The following is a 15,316-nucleotide window of genomic DNA, read 5'->3' on the forward strand; positions in this document are numbered from 1 at the left end:
TAGGAGAATGTCACCGCTCGGATAAAAAGGCTTCCTCCCAGCACGGTGAAAACGCCTTTCTGTTGTCCATGGTTGATCGGTCACAAATGGGGGCCAGAGACAGCAAAATGGCTTTCAAAGCACGCCAGCATGAGGACCGTAAATTGTGCGAATAAAAATGCACTTTCCCAGAGCCAACATCATAACTTCCCATCACTTCCCAGAACAAATACTGTCTGCTATATTTATTAGGTGGGACTGCGTATGGGCAGTCACTCTAAGTGTGTTTATTTTGAAGTCATCAGTTGTTCAGTAATCTCAGGCACCTCTGGGAGATTTAACTCAGATAGAGGTTTAGGCTGAAGGTTGTGGGGTCACTGATACTAAGATAGAGAGAAGGAAAGGAAACGGTGTGGGTTTTGTGGCATTATCTGAACAGTAAGGAAAAATAAATTCAGGTTTTAAGATGGCTTTAACCTGACTCTGAAGGAAATGGTTTACAAATCCAGCCAATGAGCAGGCGGCTGCGACAAGACCCCACTTCTCTTTAAGTTTCCAGTACCTAAGGGGGCCTACAAGAAGGCTGGAGAGGGCCTTTGTACAAGGGCATGTAAAGGTACAAGGTGTAGGACAAAGGGTAGTGGCTTTAAACTGAAAGACAGTATATTTAGATTAGATACAAGGAAGAGGTTCTTCGCTGTGAGGGTGGTGAGGCACTGGACCAGGTTGCCCAGAGAGGCTCCGGCTGCCCCATCTCTGGAAGTGTCCAAGGCCAGGTTGGATGGGGCTTGGAGCAACCTGGTCTAGTGGAAGGTGTACCTGCCCATGGCAGGGGGCTGGAACTAGATGATCTGTAAGGTCCCTTCCAACCCAAACCATTTGATGATTCTATGCTTCTATGAAGTTTGTTTTGAGCCGCCCGACCAAAACCCATGGTGGTTATGGCTTGATTAAGCAAGACGTCTCTAGAAACCTGTTTAAGTGGTTACAGTTTTCCTTTAGCATATTCAAGTGTTTAAGTTTCTAATTTTAACTTCGCTCCTACTCTTGAGCTGCTTTTCAGGCAGTAGTTTGAACCCAGCAATGAGCTCCCCTGCAGTGGTGGCAGCTGGAGTTCAGCTGGTGGCCAGCATCACCCCTAGGTCCCAAAACTGCTCAGAGGCAGAGACCAGGGACAAGAACGTCCTGACACTAATGAAATCTGGGGTCTGGCGCATGGGGGTCCATCTGCTGTCGTAAACTCCAAATAACTCATCCTCTCTCATGTGGAGTCTTTGGCATCTTGTAAGAAGTGAACTCGCACTGTGGGCTTTGCTGCAGCCTGGCATTTATTTTCAAGGAACATATAGGCAATTTTCTTTAAGACCTCTAACCCTCTGCAAATGTGACTGAATGACAACTAATAGGTTCCAAATTTATTAGGAGGAGACAGACAGACAGACCCAGAGCATTAATGCACAGGACTGGCTTCCCCAGGAAGTCAGAGTAACAACAACAAAAAAAAACAAAACCAACCAAACAAAAAAGGCATTGGGAGTAAACTAAGGATTTGTTTATCGCTGCCTTAATATTTTATCGTAAAGCACACTGCCTTACCTCAGGGTTTGTTGGTGGTTTGTATATGTATGTGCCTGTGTGTATACATACTTTTGTATATAAAAATCCAGCAACATCTATGTTTTAAAAAATCAAAAATTAGAAGGATTTTACTAAAAGCATTTGGGGAAAACCTCTGCTCTCAGTTTTCCTGTCAACGTTTTTCTAAGCTTTTATTTTTATTAGCCAAAATGTTTAGAATCCCCAGGAAATCCTGGGATGAACCATTTCCTCTTCGAGCTGTAGCCCTTAGGGGAAAAAGAAAAAGCTCAGATCCTTTCAAAGGTTAGAACTTTTTCAAACAGTATTTTTTGCATATTTTTTAAATTAGAGAAAAACTAAGTAAGGAAGATGCTTAACTTCAGGCTATGGTCCTGGGAAAGATTGATCTCCTTGTAGAAAAGCCTGAAGAGACCCTTAGATCTGGGCAAGGAAATCTTTTGGGCTTGGATCTCAGTGGGGGACCTGACTGCAAAAATGAGGTGTAGCTAGTTTGGTTGAAAGACCATCTTTATACTTTTAAAAAGTAAATTAAAAAATAACATTTGCTTTTCCTCAACCAATTTGTGTATGTTAGTTAGCATGTAATGGAGATGATGATGATGATATTGATGATATCTTTATTATTATTATTATTGTTATTATCATCATTATTATTATTATTTAAAACTCTCAGATCATATTTGTTATATACCTGAGGTTTTGCAGGAGTAAATCCAATTGACTGTTTCCTTCAGATAAATTTCAATGGGAGTCATAATCTAAACTAATAAGAACTTCCATCCTGCAAATGCATATGTACATTGTTAATTTTAAACTCTTCTGGGGTTCACTCCTTAAAGTGGGTTCAGTTGCTCGAAGTTAAGAAGGTAAGTAAGAGTATGTGTCTAGGACTGCAGCCTAGCTGGGCCAGCTGGAGCTCAGCATGGGTTACTTTACCCAGATTTTGAGATGATGGTTATTCTTTAGGATGGATAGGTCACTGCTGTTATAAATGAGAGAAGCTGAAAATGTGGTGAAAGATGGGGCTGAGGGATGGAGGAGTCTTTTCATGAAAACTAGCACATCGGTGTAATTTTTCAGAACTCTGAATTTGCAGTCACTACATATCACTTTGTTTTAGGAAAAGTGCATTTGCTTATTTATTTGTGACAAACTGTCTTAACTGCTGTTCCTCTGATTTATTCATCTACTTTTTATCAAGCTTCTTTGGAAGGTTCTTGGAAAGCTGAACATAAAAAGCCCAGACTTGGTGGTTCAGTAACTGCTATAAATTACTCCCACAGTCTATCACAAATATGAAAAGATTTGTGATAATTCATGTGAAATTTAGTAGCCTTTTTGGTAATGCAAGGAAAAAAATCATCTTTAAGGACAGTAATTTTCTTGGTTGCCTAAATTTATGTAGTAAAGAGTGCTTCTGCTTTTTTGGTATTTTCAGGTTTGGGATGGGGACGCTGGGACAGTGTTACAGTTCGGTATCTCTGTTCACTTTGCAAAAGGGTGGGTGAAAGGGGAAAGACTAAAGGAGGGAGACTAACAATGAATCTCCTAAAGTTTCTGCAACTAGAAGCATGCAGAAAGTCCCAATATAACTGCTGGGACTTCAGAAGTTCAGAAGATTTTGATTTTTATCACAAACCTCCCAACTGAGTTTGGGCTTTGGATTTAAGCTAGCGGACAGGAAACACTCAGAGGCAATAGAAGTTTCCTAGTTTAGGGTTTTTTTCATTCCAGTGTCTCTGTGTAGCCAAGTAGTCAGCACCGGTAGCCTAAAAGTCCTCAGACCATGACCTCTGAGCCAATATGTATGCGTTGTGAAGTTATACTTTATGTGGAATATCAAGAGTTTTATGAAAAGGTCTTCTGCTAGTAGGGAACCTCGCATCTGACTCCCCTTCCCGTTGGGAATGCCTAAAGACCAGCCCTTGCTACTTTGGGCCAGAACGGGTCGATGGATTCAGGTGCAGGAGAGTTTTTCAAAGTTTGGCCTTTGAGGCTTTGCTGTTCTGATTCCTAAATACCTTTTAACATCTCCCCTGTTTTTCTTGTCTGTGTTTCTACAGGTGCTGTTTGCTCTAAACCAAACTCTTCTCCAACATGAAAGCCTCCGCGCAGGTAGTTTGCAGGCCCCATATACCACTGAAGATCTCATCAAGCATTATAACTGTGGAGACCTGAATGCTGTCATATTCAACCATGACACTTCTCAGGTAAGCAAAAGTGTTGCAGATGGGCCGGCTATTTGAGAACGGATCAGCTGTTTTAATAGCAATGTCCCAGTCATCACTTTATACTCTGTCTCCTCTTTCCCCTCTTCCATTTGATGCCCTGTGTTTTCTTTCCACACGTGCCTTGTTTGCCTGGTGAGAGAGTTGGGGTTTCCTTGGTATTGCTCTGGAGAATCATGTTTAAGTTGGAAAAGACCTTTAAGATCATCAAGTCCAACCGTTAACCTAGCACTGCCAAGTCCACCACTAAACCATGTCCCTAAAAGCCACATCCACACGTCTTTTTTTTACATACCTCTAGGGACGGTGACTCAACCACTTTCCTGGGCAGCCTGTTCCAATGCTTGAGAACCCTTTCAGTGAAGAAATTTTTCCTAATATCCAATCTAAACCTCCCCTGGCACAACTTGAGGCCATTTCCTCTTGTCATATTGCTTGTCACTTGGAACAAGGAAGGGACTGCCTGGAAAACTCTCCTGGGAGTGTGCCTGAAAAAAAGTTAATTATGGATGTTTGTGGGGCTGTTGTATGTAGTCCCCTCATTAAGGGAGGAAAAAAAAATCTTTGTAATATTTGAGCTTATATATGAAGAGGAAGTGAACCTTATGTAAATACTCTATAAAGTAAATAACTCCTCAAACATGTCATAATTCAATAATTTTGTATGTGTCTCAGGCAGCCCTTCAGTCTCTGTTTATCTTTGTTATCCAATGCTATTAAAAAGTCTAAACGGAGCAAAAATCTGCTTTCCAGACCAGTTTGATAGTTCGTGGCAAACTCTGAGATTCTCATTTAATACATGGGTTCCTCTTTCTCCTTTCCCGTTAATTCTGTGGAAACTCGGTCTTTAGATGTCACCTCCTGCCTCTCCATTTTTTTGATAAATGTTCCCAGGCTCCTGTCTCAGGTGCAGTGACTGGAGGGAACCCGTATAAACTTCGGCAGCCACAATATTATATATGTTTTGCCAATGAAACGTTTAAATCATGATAGCGGTTTACCATTAGTGAATGCAAATCAAGGATAACTATGTGACTTCAAGAAGGAACTGAGATAGGGTAAGCTCAGCTTGTTGACTGAGGCAGAGGTCTCTGAGACATCTTATCTTGCCGTCGCTATCTTGAGTTGCACAGGGCTCTGTAGGTCACTCGTTTCTCAGAGGAACAGTTGGGAAAGTGAGGAGGGCCCCAGCCTGGCTGTAAGGTAACAAGTCTCCCAGCCACACTCCACAACGTGGGTGTTTTCCCAGAGGTCTTGTATGCCCCTCTGAGAAGTTTCGGGTAGAAACGTAAAAGACACCCAGCAGCAGCTGGAGCTGCTCTTCCGTGCCACCTATCACAGAACTAGCCTGCTCTCGACAGGAGCAGAAAGACACCGGCTTGGACAATCGGAGGTCCTTAAATTCTGGACAAATGGTCATGTCTCCTTTTCCCATCTGGTTATTATTTTCAAATAGTAGAAAAAGTTAATGGTAATGAATGGGATAAAACCCCTTTGCTGTCCCAGTTAATCCAGTCCTAGAAAGTGAAGCATTGTTTTAGCGCTACTAAGCAGGATATAGTGGGGTGGTTAATGTGGCAGTACTGAAACAGAAGTCTGTGTAGTGCCAAAGCTGCCAGAGCTGTTCATTCTGGGCAGCGTTGCACTGAAAAGTAAAGGGAGAAAGCAACTCGGATAGGAATACATCTCTAAAGATGGGGGCGGGGTGTTGGAAAAGGTAGAGAGCTCGTGACTTTAGAGGGTCCTGGAGAAGTCAATGGTTGTAACTATTTCTGCAATGTCAAGGGACAGCACATGAGATAAACACGTAATGATTTCGGAGAAATAACTCTTGCAAGGTGTGGTGGTACATGTGCCATGGATGCAAAGAAAGGACTACTAGTAGGTAAAACCATGAAGACAGTTCTGGCATCCGAATGTTCTGTGTCATCTTTTAATCTCTATCAGTGTAATCAGTAAAGCCTTTGTCCCTGAGACAAGTTGGGCCCGTTCACACTGGTTGCATTGACTCGCAGACATCTGTGATTTGTTGACACAATGTCCTATAACAGACCTGTGGGTTAGACTTGAGAGGAACAGATTGCTGTAAAAACTTCTTTATTTCTGCAAACTGTTGGATCAAATGTGAGTTTAAGAACAGTGTTAAAGAAAGAAGAAAGAAGCCAATAAGCAATCGGAGTTCAACCACTGGTGTTAGTCATGGTCCCAGAGTGCACACAGTTGATAGAGATTATAACACTTACAGGCCATGGAAAATTAAAATCCCTATATGTATACTAGTCCCTGCAGAACTCTAAATGTTGTGGAGTATTTTCCTCTCATGGGTTGTTGTTTTTAATTTGGGTAAAGAGGTTTTTTGTTTGGTAGTGTTTTTATAAAACAGCTTTATACCATATATTTTTGATTGCAAGCAGAACCAAATAGAAAATTAAAACCTAAAATAAACTCCCTATTCAGGTCAACTTTTGCTAGTTGTAGTAATTCCAAAGTTTATTCTGTGTGTTTTTTGCAAGGATGATAGACTCTCTCTGACATAGAGAGTCTTTGCCGTTTGATCACCAAATTAGATTAGCCTGGCTTAAATATTACACATGAAGCATCCCCCGTGGGATCTTTCTCTTGAGACGTTTAATGTAAGCACAGAGATTTATCATGTGCTGAGACTGTATTGCAGGTCTCATCAGGTGACAACAAACTATTGGCCTACAAGTGCAGAAAACCTATAAATACCCCAAGTGAGATGTATCATCACCTAAACTTCAGGGTAGGTACCCATGCCAATCTTGGGAGACAAGAGTGTCACAGTGTTTTTAGAAGGTGTGTCCGTTCTTCCTTGATATCTAACTGCTGGCCCAGCTCTTCAGAGGTCTGGTGAGTCCTTGGAGCTGGTACCATTAACGCAGCTTTGAAATATCACATAGAAAGGAACAAAAGATCAGGAATGGAGTTGTAAGACTCAGCCCTTCTGTGAACGGTGGAGGTCAGGAATTCAGCTCCATCCCGTGTGGCCAGGGAGACCTGCAGAAGGCTGTGACTCTCACTCTGAGGATTCATTTGGGGGCTGTTTATAAGGTTACTAGTGCCTGCTTGTCCCTTGGAGGTTAGCAGGAGCTGCAAAATAAAGGTGAACCTGTCCATCAGTTGCCTCAGTGCAGAGCCCTTGGTTTAGGTCACTGTAATGAACTGGGAAGTAGCTGAGAAAGTCTAACATCGCAGCAGGGACAGTGGTGGTGGGGAGTATTTATCTTAGTGCAGTAACTTCCTAAATTCCTCTAGTGTGAATCGTGGGAGGTGGAGCATCTTCAGTAGCCATCTGCAAGGTGCTGAGAGGTCTTTAGAGCAAAACTCGTCCTGGAGCAGAAAGAAGGACCAGAAGTGGAAATACTAATACAGTTGACTCGAGGTGTTACGGATTACTTTCCTGAGCCTCTTCAGCCTCCCCCAGGGAGTTTGGGAAATGTGCAGTTTCTCAGCACCAGAGTATGTTTGGGAGGAGAGGGCAGAGTCCTTCTGGGACCGAGTCTGTGCCAAGGGGTTGCACGGAAGGGAGGGTGCTGGAAGGAAAAGTAGAGGGAAAGTTATTTCCTAGACGGAAGCAGGAGCTTGGGCACCAGGTCAGAGGACAGCTCCTTTGGCACCTGGGGACGGGACCAGGACTGGGACCAGGACCAGCCCACGGAGATGCTGCCTGCTGTGCGGTTGGGAAGCCTGGCTTAGCCAGGGTAGGGTGGCCGAAGTGGAGGGGTGTGAGCTGCTCCCAAATCCCTGACATTTTCCTGTCCCAGAGCCATCAGCACTGATGACAGTGGAGGACTAAACAAATCCTTCTCAGTTTCAGTGGTGGGGTTTTTTTTTTAATTTTATTTTAATTAAGAACAGCGAAAGGGGGAAACACCTCTGCTTTCCTGTGGTTATATTACATTCCTCATTCCTTTCTCTCTCTCTCTTTTTCTTAAATTTTGTTTCCAAGCACCATTTTTCCAAACGTATAAATCCTTATTTAAACTTAATAAAACTTTAAGGGGCTGAGTTTACTCAGACTATGACCCAAAAGTGGAGGAGGAAACATCTCTCCTTCTTCTACAGCCTTCTGCAAACACTTGATTCTCTTGTGACTTTTGCAGTCAAGAGGCTTATGTTAGAGTTTCTGGGCAGAGAGTCAAAATGATATGAAAGACAAAGTATTCTAAGTTAAAGATAGGATAGGCGTATTTTTTGCTCACTCATTTTTTTTGCCTCAAAGAAGTCATAGTTTCTTTCTCTCCTTTTGAAAAAAGTTCCCTACAAGCAAAAATGCATTGGATTAGATCAGTAGCTTTAACTTCTGTATTCTGTCGGACACTCTCACAAGGGAATTGAGGTCAGTATGTCCAGATGTGTTAAAATGCAAAAAAACCCTGTTAGTGCAAAATTAGAAAATTACCTACCTCCAGAGGATACTTTTTCTTACCTGAGACAGCTAAGGAGTTGCCTAATGACCTGAAGTCTTGGTGAAGAAAAAATAGGGTGCAGAACAATTTATCTTGTATTTTGCTCCTAAGTCTGATGTAAAGGTCTTTATTTAAACATAAACATTTGAGTTTGGGGTTCAGGGATATCTTGTACCAGTTACTTCCTGTGGTAGGTTTTGCGCTGTTCAGTTTTTTAAGGACAATTCTGTAAAGCAGATTCGTCTTTGCCAGCGTGGAATTAGCCGGTTCTGTGTTTCCTTGTATTCCTGTGTATGCTTTGTTGAGAGGAAAATTGAAAAGCCGAGGCTGAGATTTTTCTCCTTCAGCCTTTCCCAAAAACTATACCTGCGGTCTCCAGCTATTGTTTCTCCTCTTCTGTCCTCAGCCACGCTCCTGACCTGAGGAGAGGCTCGGGTCCGAGGAGATGGTTTCTCCTCTCTCATTGCTGATCTGGCATATCAGAGGCCTACAGCTCCATATAGACAGTTTTCTTTAAGCCAGGTTCTACTGGTTGCATATTTGTTATTTGCCTGTCCCGGTTAGAGTTAACAGTACAATGCAAGAGTCATACTTGCCACTTATAAAGCACCCTTCATCTACAGAGCCTTTATGGTTTGTGTGTTGGACTGTATTGAAAGCTTATGGAAATAATGGAGAATATTTCCATGCCTTCAGCAGGCTTTGTACGAGTCCCAGTGGGCTCAGCCATCACTGGATATCAAAATGAAGAAATCAAGTTAGGCCTGTGACTAACCCAGTTTACGGGCTTTACGCTCACCTGAGTATAATGATCTTGTTGCCAGGAGAGGTAGAGTCTTGGCTTCATCCTGCACAGGAAAGCAAGCTACGCAGTGAAGTCGCTTGGCGGTCGCCACAGCCTGCAGACATGCCTCAACCCCTTCCAGGTGCTCAGGGATCGCTGTGCCGCCTCCTTCAAGCTGTGTCCATCAGAAACAACTGAGCTTTTTGTATAACTTACTAGAACGATGTCACCCATGTCTTGAGTTGCCTCTGCGGTTCAAAATCCCACGGATTCATGTGGACATACAGATTTAGGTAGTGGGTGTTGCCTTTGAAAAGCATATGGTGGTCCTGCTAACACAACATTAGAGATCTGTACGCTAACCCAATGTCAGTCGTTGGCCTCCCTAAACCAGAGAAGGTTTAGTCCCTCGCTTCACAATGCACTTGCTGTTTATAAATAGCCAGGTTGTGTTGTGTACCCCTTTAAAAATGTTATCATCCTGCATTTCAACCTGTCCTTTAAGATTTAAGGGTCCTGATAAGTCTAATTACATCATTAACTTGCCCTGTTCTCATTCTGGATAAAATACAACTGGATTTCTGGCTCACTTCTCAAATCAATGAGAACTATCTGTGGAATGCCCCAGCTTCAATAACTGCAGAAACACGCAGCTGAGACCATTAGGTGGAGTGTTGAGTGACAAGCAGACTTAATTTGTCCAAGGCATGGAGTTTTATCTAGGGCAAAGGAAGATAAATCCATAAACTGAAGGCACAGTTATTGTAATGTAACGCTTTGGAAGCATCTTATCATTTTCAGCTGTAACAAAGTGCAGGCGAACTGGCACAGCCTCTCGTTCTTCCAGGGAAAATGATTATAGGCTTTCCAGTGAAGCAAGTGCAAGGTTGTCCCGGCTGCAGTTTCTCATTCTGGGTCCAGGCGAAGGGTCAGTAACGCTTCCAGGGGCGTTCGTTAAAATGGCATTGATGGCAGCGCTGCTGCTGGCCGGGTGACGCTGACACGTGCGCTCATCGCCGCTTGTGGCCCGATGGTGAGCAGAGCACGGCCGCCGCCTTCTCGTCTTTGGGCCGTAGCACTGGATGCTGCCGGAGAGATGTTGCCTTCCCGTAGTCCCTGATCCGCTGCGGCTGGGATCGTACTTTCTTTCCTCTTACACCTGAGTTACAGCTTTGTGTCTCGGTATATTGTGAGCATTTGGAAGTAAAAAAAACCAGAAGTGCAGCCAGAACTTTCAGAGTCTAATTTTCATATTATGTCAGAACAGGATTCCAGATTGGAGCAATATTATATTTTGGCTTATGTGTTTCAGAAAATTGGTTACAGATCCAGATTGTGAGAATTAAGTCTACTTGTTGATGACAGTGCTGGGGAAAACACTGCAAAGATTATTTTTTTTATTAATAATCTGGAGCATGCCCAGATAATTTTCATGCTACAAGTTTTGCAAATAGGTTCTTGCTTGAGAATTTTCATTACATGTTTGCATTTAGAGTTGTCTTACCTTGGAAGTTCCTTCCTTCCTCTTTCCAATTTCCATGGAGAAAGCAGTGGGATAGAAGAGAAAGTCAGAGAGAAACTAGAAGAAGACATTTAAAGGCAAAGATTTTTCTTTCAAAGACTGCTGCATTATTAGAAGAGGAGCATATTCACCTACAGAAAAGGGCTGATTTACGTTAAAAACGTTTAAGGGTTGTTGACTACCTGTATTTATTAGTAAAGGAATAAACTATAAAAGAGTATGAAAGAGTGGTAAAAACATTTGGAGTTCAAGGTAGTAGCATGCTGCTTTCTGTGCACTGCTGTATGTATGCTGTAAAGCATTTACTATCCCTTCTTTTTAAAGAGCTGGTTTATGAAGTGTTTCTTGGAAAGACTTGTTCAAGAGAAATGAAAAAGACTTGTTAGTTTTTTTGAACAATATCTTGTTGGTTGAATGTGCAAAATGCTTTTTCTCCCATTGTGTTTTATCCAGAAGATGTCTTTGTCACCTCATTATGACAGGCAGGGGAAGAAAGGGGGACAAGGGGAAAATTTGGTTGTCCTGGCTGACTTTGCAGGATTAGTATTTGACATTATCTGAAAAGTCTGTGTTCTGGGGTACTCCTTGACACAACATTTCTTGGTCTGACATTGCTATTCGGTAATGCACAGTAATAAACACCGTCGATCAGGTTCTCCAGTGTAAACTGGTTGTGCTATCTGATGGATCTTCTCTTCTCTCCTCCGAGAGAGTTGATTGCTGATAAACCCGAAGTCAAGACTTACACAGTTCCACCAGCTTAGATGCAAAGAAATCAGTTTCAAGGATAACTTAATTTGTCTCTATTTCGCTGACTTCATCTGAATCATTCCTTATTTTTCTCCTGACTGGTCCCCATTCCATTTCTAAATGCTTTCTTGGAGATGTTCTGCGTTTTTATGTCCTATACTAGACCCTTCAAACAACCCCACCTTAAAAAAAATAAATTAAAATTAGTCCAAAAGTCATCATCCAATTTGTTCCAGATGCCAGTGTGACTAGAAAGCTTCAGCTGGTTGGATTTGGAGTAGCCTGGAGTTTTGCTAGGACCAAACAGGAGGGCAGGGACATCTCCACGCAGCCCTGCCTTGTGGTGTCAGCTCCGGAGGTCTTGTGTCCAGCCCAGCTGCTGTTGTGTTATTAACCAGCTTTTTGCTCCCTGCCAAGTTATGTGATATTTTGCAAACTGTATCTTTTGGATCACGCTTGCCTTAGGTTAAAATCATACTGCAAACTTCACATAAACATTCAGGCTTTCCCTAGCATTTTACTAAAGAGGGGTGGGAAGAAACTCACGGAAGAGCCCTGAACAATATATGTTCAAGACAACCAAAGCTGAGTTTGTACCCGCTACTGACCAGCTGTTCTCTCACTGTGTAACAGAAGACAAAATGAGAAATACCTTTGGAAAAAAAAATTTGCAATACTTTAATAAACCAACCCCAAAACCAAACCTTCTGGCCCCAGTTTTTTCACTTTATTGCCCTGCTTTGCCCTTTGATCAGTATCTTTACTTGGGTGTCATGGCAATATAATAGGTGATGGTTTTAGTGTCAGAACAGAAAAAAAAATATTCTTTGTCAGAGGAAACAAAGCATTTGGAAGGGAAGTAGAAAAACTTGAACTTTTCCATATGTTTGTGAGCTCGTGAAAGCTGGCCTCAAAAAAAATCCCAATGTTTAAGGGGTTTTAAGTGGGGCAGGAGTATCATTAGGTAGTTAAGATTTACCCTCCCCACTGAAACCCAAACCTTTATTTGCATACACTGCAGGCTTGTCATCCTTATTCAATTAATGAACAGGTCCCTGTAATCTGGTCCTAAATATACACTGCATAGTTGGGTGAAGCTTGCAGAAAGGGGGCCGGGATCATTGTTCTGACTGTGTTTTGTTAAGACTTCTTTAATCAAAACATTCATTCAGATAGAGAGGCCGGCTGCATATTTTGGCATCGCTACCGAGGGGAGCAGGGACCGGGTTGGGGTGGGGAGGGAGGCCTGGGGGGAGGGCTCAGTGTTGCTTGCTTCTCTCTCTCTCTCTTTTTTTTTTTTTTTTTTTTTTTTTTTTTTTTCCCTTCCTAAGTGCTTGGAAAGCAACTATTTAACTGGTGTGGAAAAACAAATAGAAAACATACATGGAGGTCATGACTTCACAGGGATTTGTTGAAAATCTTTTTTAACAGGATAAAAGTATCACCCCCCCAAGCTGTTTGTGAGATGCACAGCCCATCCCTGTGGCCTTTCTGCCTTTCCCCCCCTTACCTCTTTTTTTTTTTTTTTTTTTTTTTGAAAACATGCTTTCCCTCAATCCAAATGTATGGGAGGAGAAGGTAAAAGCAGGCAGGGCACGTGACTGTCACTTGGCCAGGTGCCACCTGGGAGAACAGCAGTGGCAGGACGGGTTTGGGGCTCCCGGGAAGGGTTTCCACGCAGGTGCCGTAGGGGCTGAAGCTGCAGGGACAAGGGGTGTCCAGGCATTCCGGGGGCTGCAGCCCGCTCTGCCTGCAGGCACGTTTATGCTCAGGCCAGCAATGACTCCTACAGCTTTTGTGCCACCCGTGGAGTTGTTTTTTAAAAGTATCATGCACTATCCGTAGAGACTTCACGAGCTTTCGGCCTGCTTTCGCCCTCCGCATCTTCTCCTATTTGTAATTTTTCTCTATTTACAAATTTAGATGCTCCAGTGGCTCATAGACCTGAGCGCTAGCCAGTTTGAAACAGTTTTGAAGACCTCCGTTTTCACACTCAAGTTGCCACGCCATGCTGAGAGGTACCCAAGCTAGCTTTAAATCGGGTAGGCCAATTACAGAAAGCTTGCTGGTGTGAGCTGCAATTTATCTGCCACATACATGGCCCCTGAGCAGTAATGTGAGTGGGCAGGGATTAGCTCACAGCCAGAAGTTGCTCCCCAGAGCTGGTCCCAAGAAATGTGCTTGCTCTTACACTGGCTCTCCTTGTGCTCTCAGACGTTCTTTCCTCCCTCACTTCCCTTCAAGCAAAAAAGCATTTTTGCTTTTGCTTTTTTTTTTTTCTCTCCAGCCTCATGCAGGTATTTTCTGTGGGTTTCTGATGTGCTACAATATTGGGTTTGTGAGAGGAGACTCTTCTCCTCTTCATTGCTGTTCCCAGGGAAAAGGCTCCAGGCAGGCTGCTGGGGCCGCTAGCCTTGTGCCTCTTTCCTTTGAGGCAGCAGACGGAAGAAGCAACGCGTTGGAAAAGAGGAGCTGGGCTTGCTGGCATGGGGGTGTGAGACACACCGACTGAAGCTGCCGTCCCGTGAGCCTGAACCCCCCCCCCCCCGGGATGGGAATGGGGACCTTATCAGTGCAGCACAGCCGGCGAAAGGAGTCGTCAGCCTTTAGCTCAGAGAGGATTAGACGTGCTTAAGCAGAGCAGAAATGCTGGAAACTGCAGCGACGCATCCCAGTTGCAGTGAATCGAAGCCAGAAAATAGTTCAGGGCTCGTAAGCCCCTCTCCGTTAGGCCCCTGGTTTGTAAGACCGCACTTTCCACCAAGGGAGAGCTGGCCGTCCCTTTTGCCTTGCAGTTTTTCAGGGCTGGTCCCTGCGTTCGGAGGTTTGGGACACTACAGACTCCTGCTAAGCCAAGGGACATGATGGAAAAATCCGTTCCTGCCGTGGAAATGCATGAGTTGGTGCAAACCCAAACAGTATTTCCCAAAGGGCTCCGTGGCATGGGGATGGCTGTGGCTGGACAGCATGGCTGGTGGGCAAGCGTGGGTGCGAGAAGTGCAACTGTTTTTTTGATGTGCGCCCAAAACTTGCAAGTTTCTGGCTGCAGTGAGAGTTGTCCCTGGGGAACTGCTCTGCTTTCTGCAAAGGGGTGGGATCAAAACTGGATGAGCACAGACTGGGGATATGTTTAAGCTTTCTGTGATTTCAAATCAGTCTGAGTCTGTATCTGAGTTTGGTGTCAGGGTATGCTTCTAATAAACCATTTCAGCAGCCCAAAATCCACCAAACTGACATAACTATCCCGACCACGACGTCCAAAATGTGCTGGATGTGCCTGTAATATATTCTCAAGTCCCATCTTGGGTAGATGTTTGCCCTGGGAAAGGGAAAGGAGTGATGGAACTGACTTATCCCGAAGATCAAAGACTCCTTTTACAGTCCACTCAGGCCTCTAATATATTACTTTACATTTTGGTGCTTAAAAGAGAGCAATAATGGGTTAATCATAACATGCTCGAACTGGACACCGTTTTGTTTCCCCTTTCCGTAACAAGCTGGAAGCTCTTCTTCTTCGCACCTGCCAACTTTGGGCTTTGGGCTAAATCAGATTAACCAGACACCCCCCTTCCTTGGCTGCTGAAGGTCTCCGTCAGGACGGAAAATCAGGAGTGCTGGAGGAAAACCAGTCAAGTCAGCAGCAGCGTTCATCTATGCAGCAGCCACGTCCTCCTCGTGAAGAAGTTTGCTCTCGCAGCCCGTTCACTTTGCACTATTTGAATACTTCGTATCAGAGGCTGCAGTAAGTGGATATTGCTCTCCCAGATGCCAGAGGGGTCCATAAATCAGAGGGAACAGGTGTCTTCCAAGTCCAGAGCAGTATATTTTGCTGCACCGCAGTAAAAACCACACTGCCCTGTCAAGGCTGGTTAATGGGAGGGTATCCTCCCTTCATAAACGAATGATAACTCGAGCTCAGATGTCCGCCTCTGACCCAAGAAGGGCTGGTGTGAATTTAGGGCCATCCAGTTTGTCAGAGGAGCCAGCAGATTTCGGGATGCTGCTTTGGCTCCCTGGCAGCCCC

General features: G+C 43.8%; 1 protein-coding gene across 2 annotated transcripts in view; it reads left to right on the forward strand.

Annotated features, from left to right (window-relative positions):
* Nucleotides 1-15,316, forward strand: part of TRABD2B (TraB domain containing 2B) — a 298,441-nt gene that overhangs the window by 157,201 nt on the left and 125,924 nt on the right. For both annotated transcript variants that reach the window (XM_049808878.1, XM_049808879.1), the window contains exon 3: nucleotides 3,642-3,788. In XM_049808878.1, the coding sequence (XP_049664835.1) occupies nucleotides 3,642-3,788 (147 nt within the window). The remainder of the gene's footprint in view (nucleotides 1-3,641; nucleotides 3,789-15,316) is intronic.

Source organism: Accipiter gentilis, chromosome 8, assembly GCF_929443795.1.
Source record: "Accipiter gentilis chromosome 8, bAccGen1.1, whole genome shotgun sequence".
Classification (NCBI taxonomy): Eukaryota; Metazoa; Chordata; class Aves; order Accipitriformes; family Accipitridae; genus Astur; species Astur gentilis.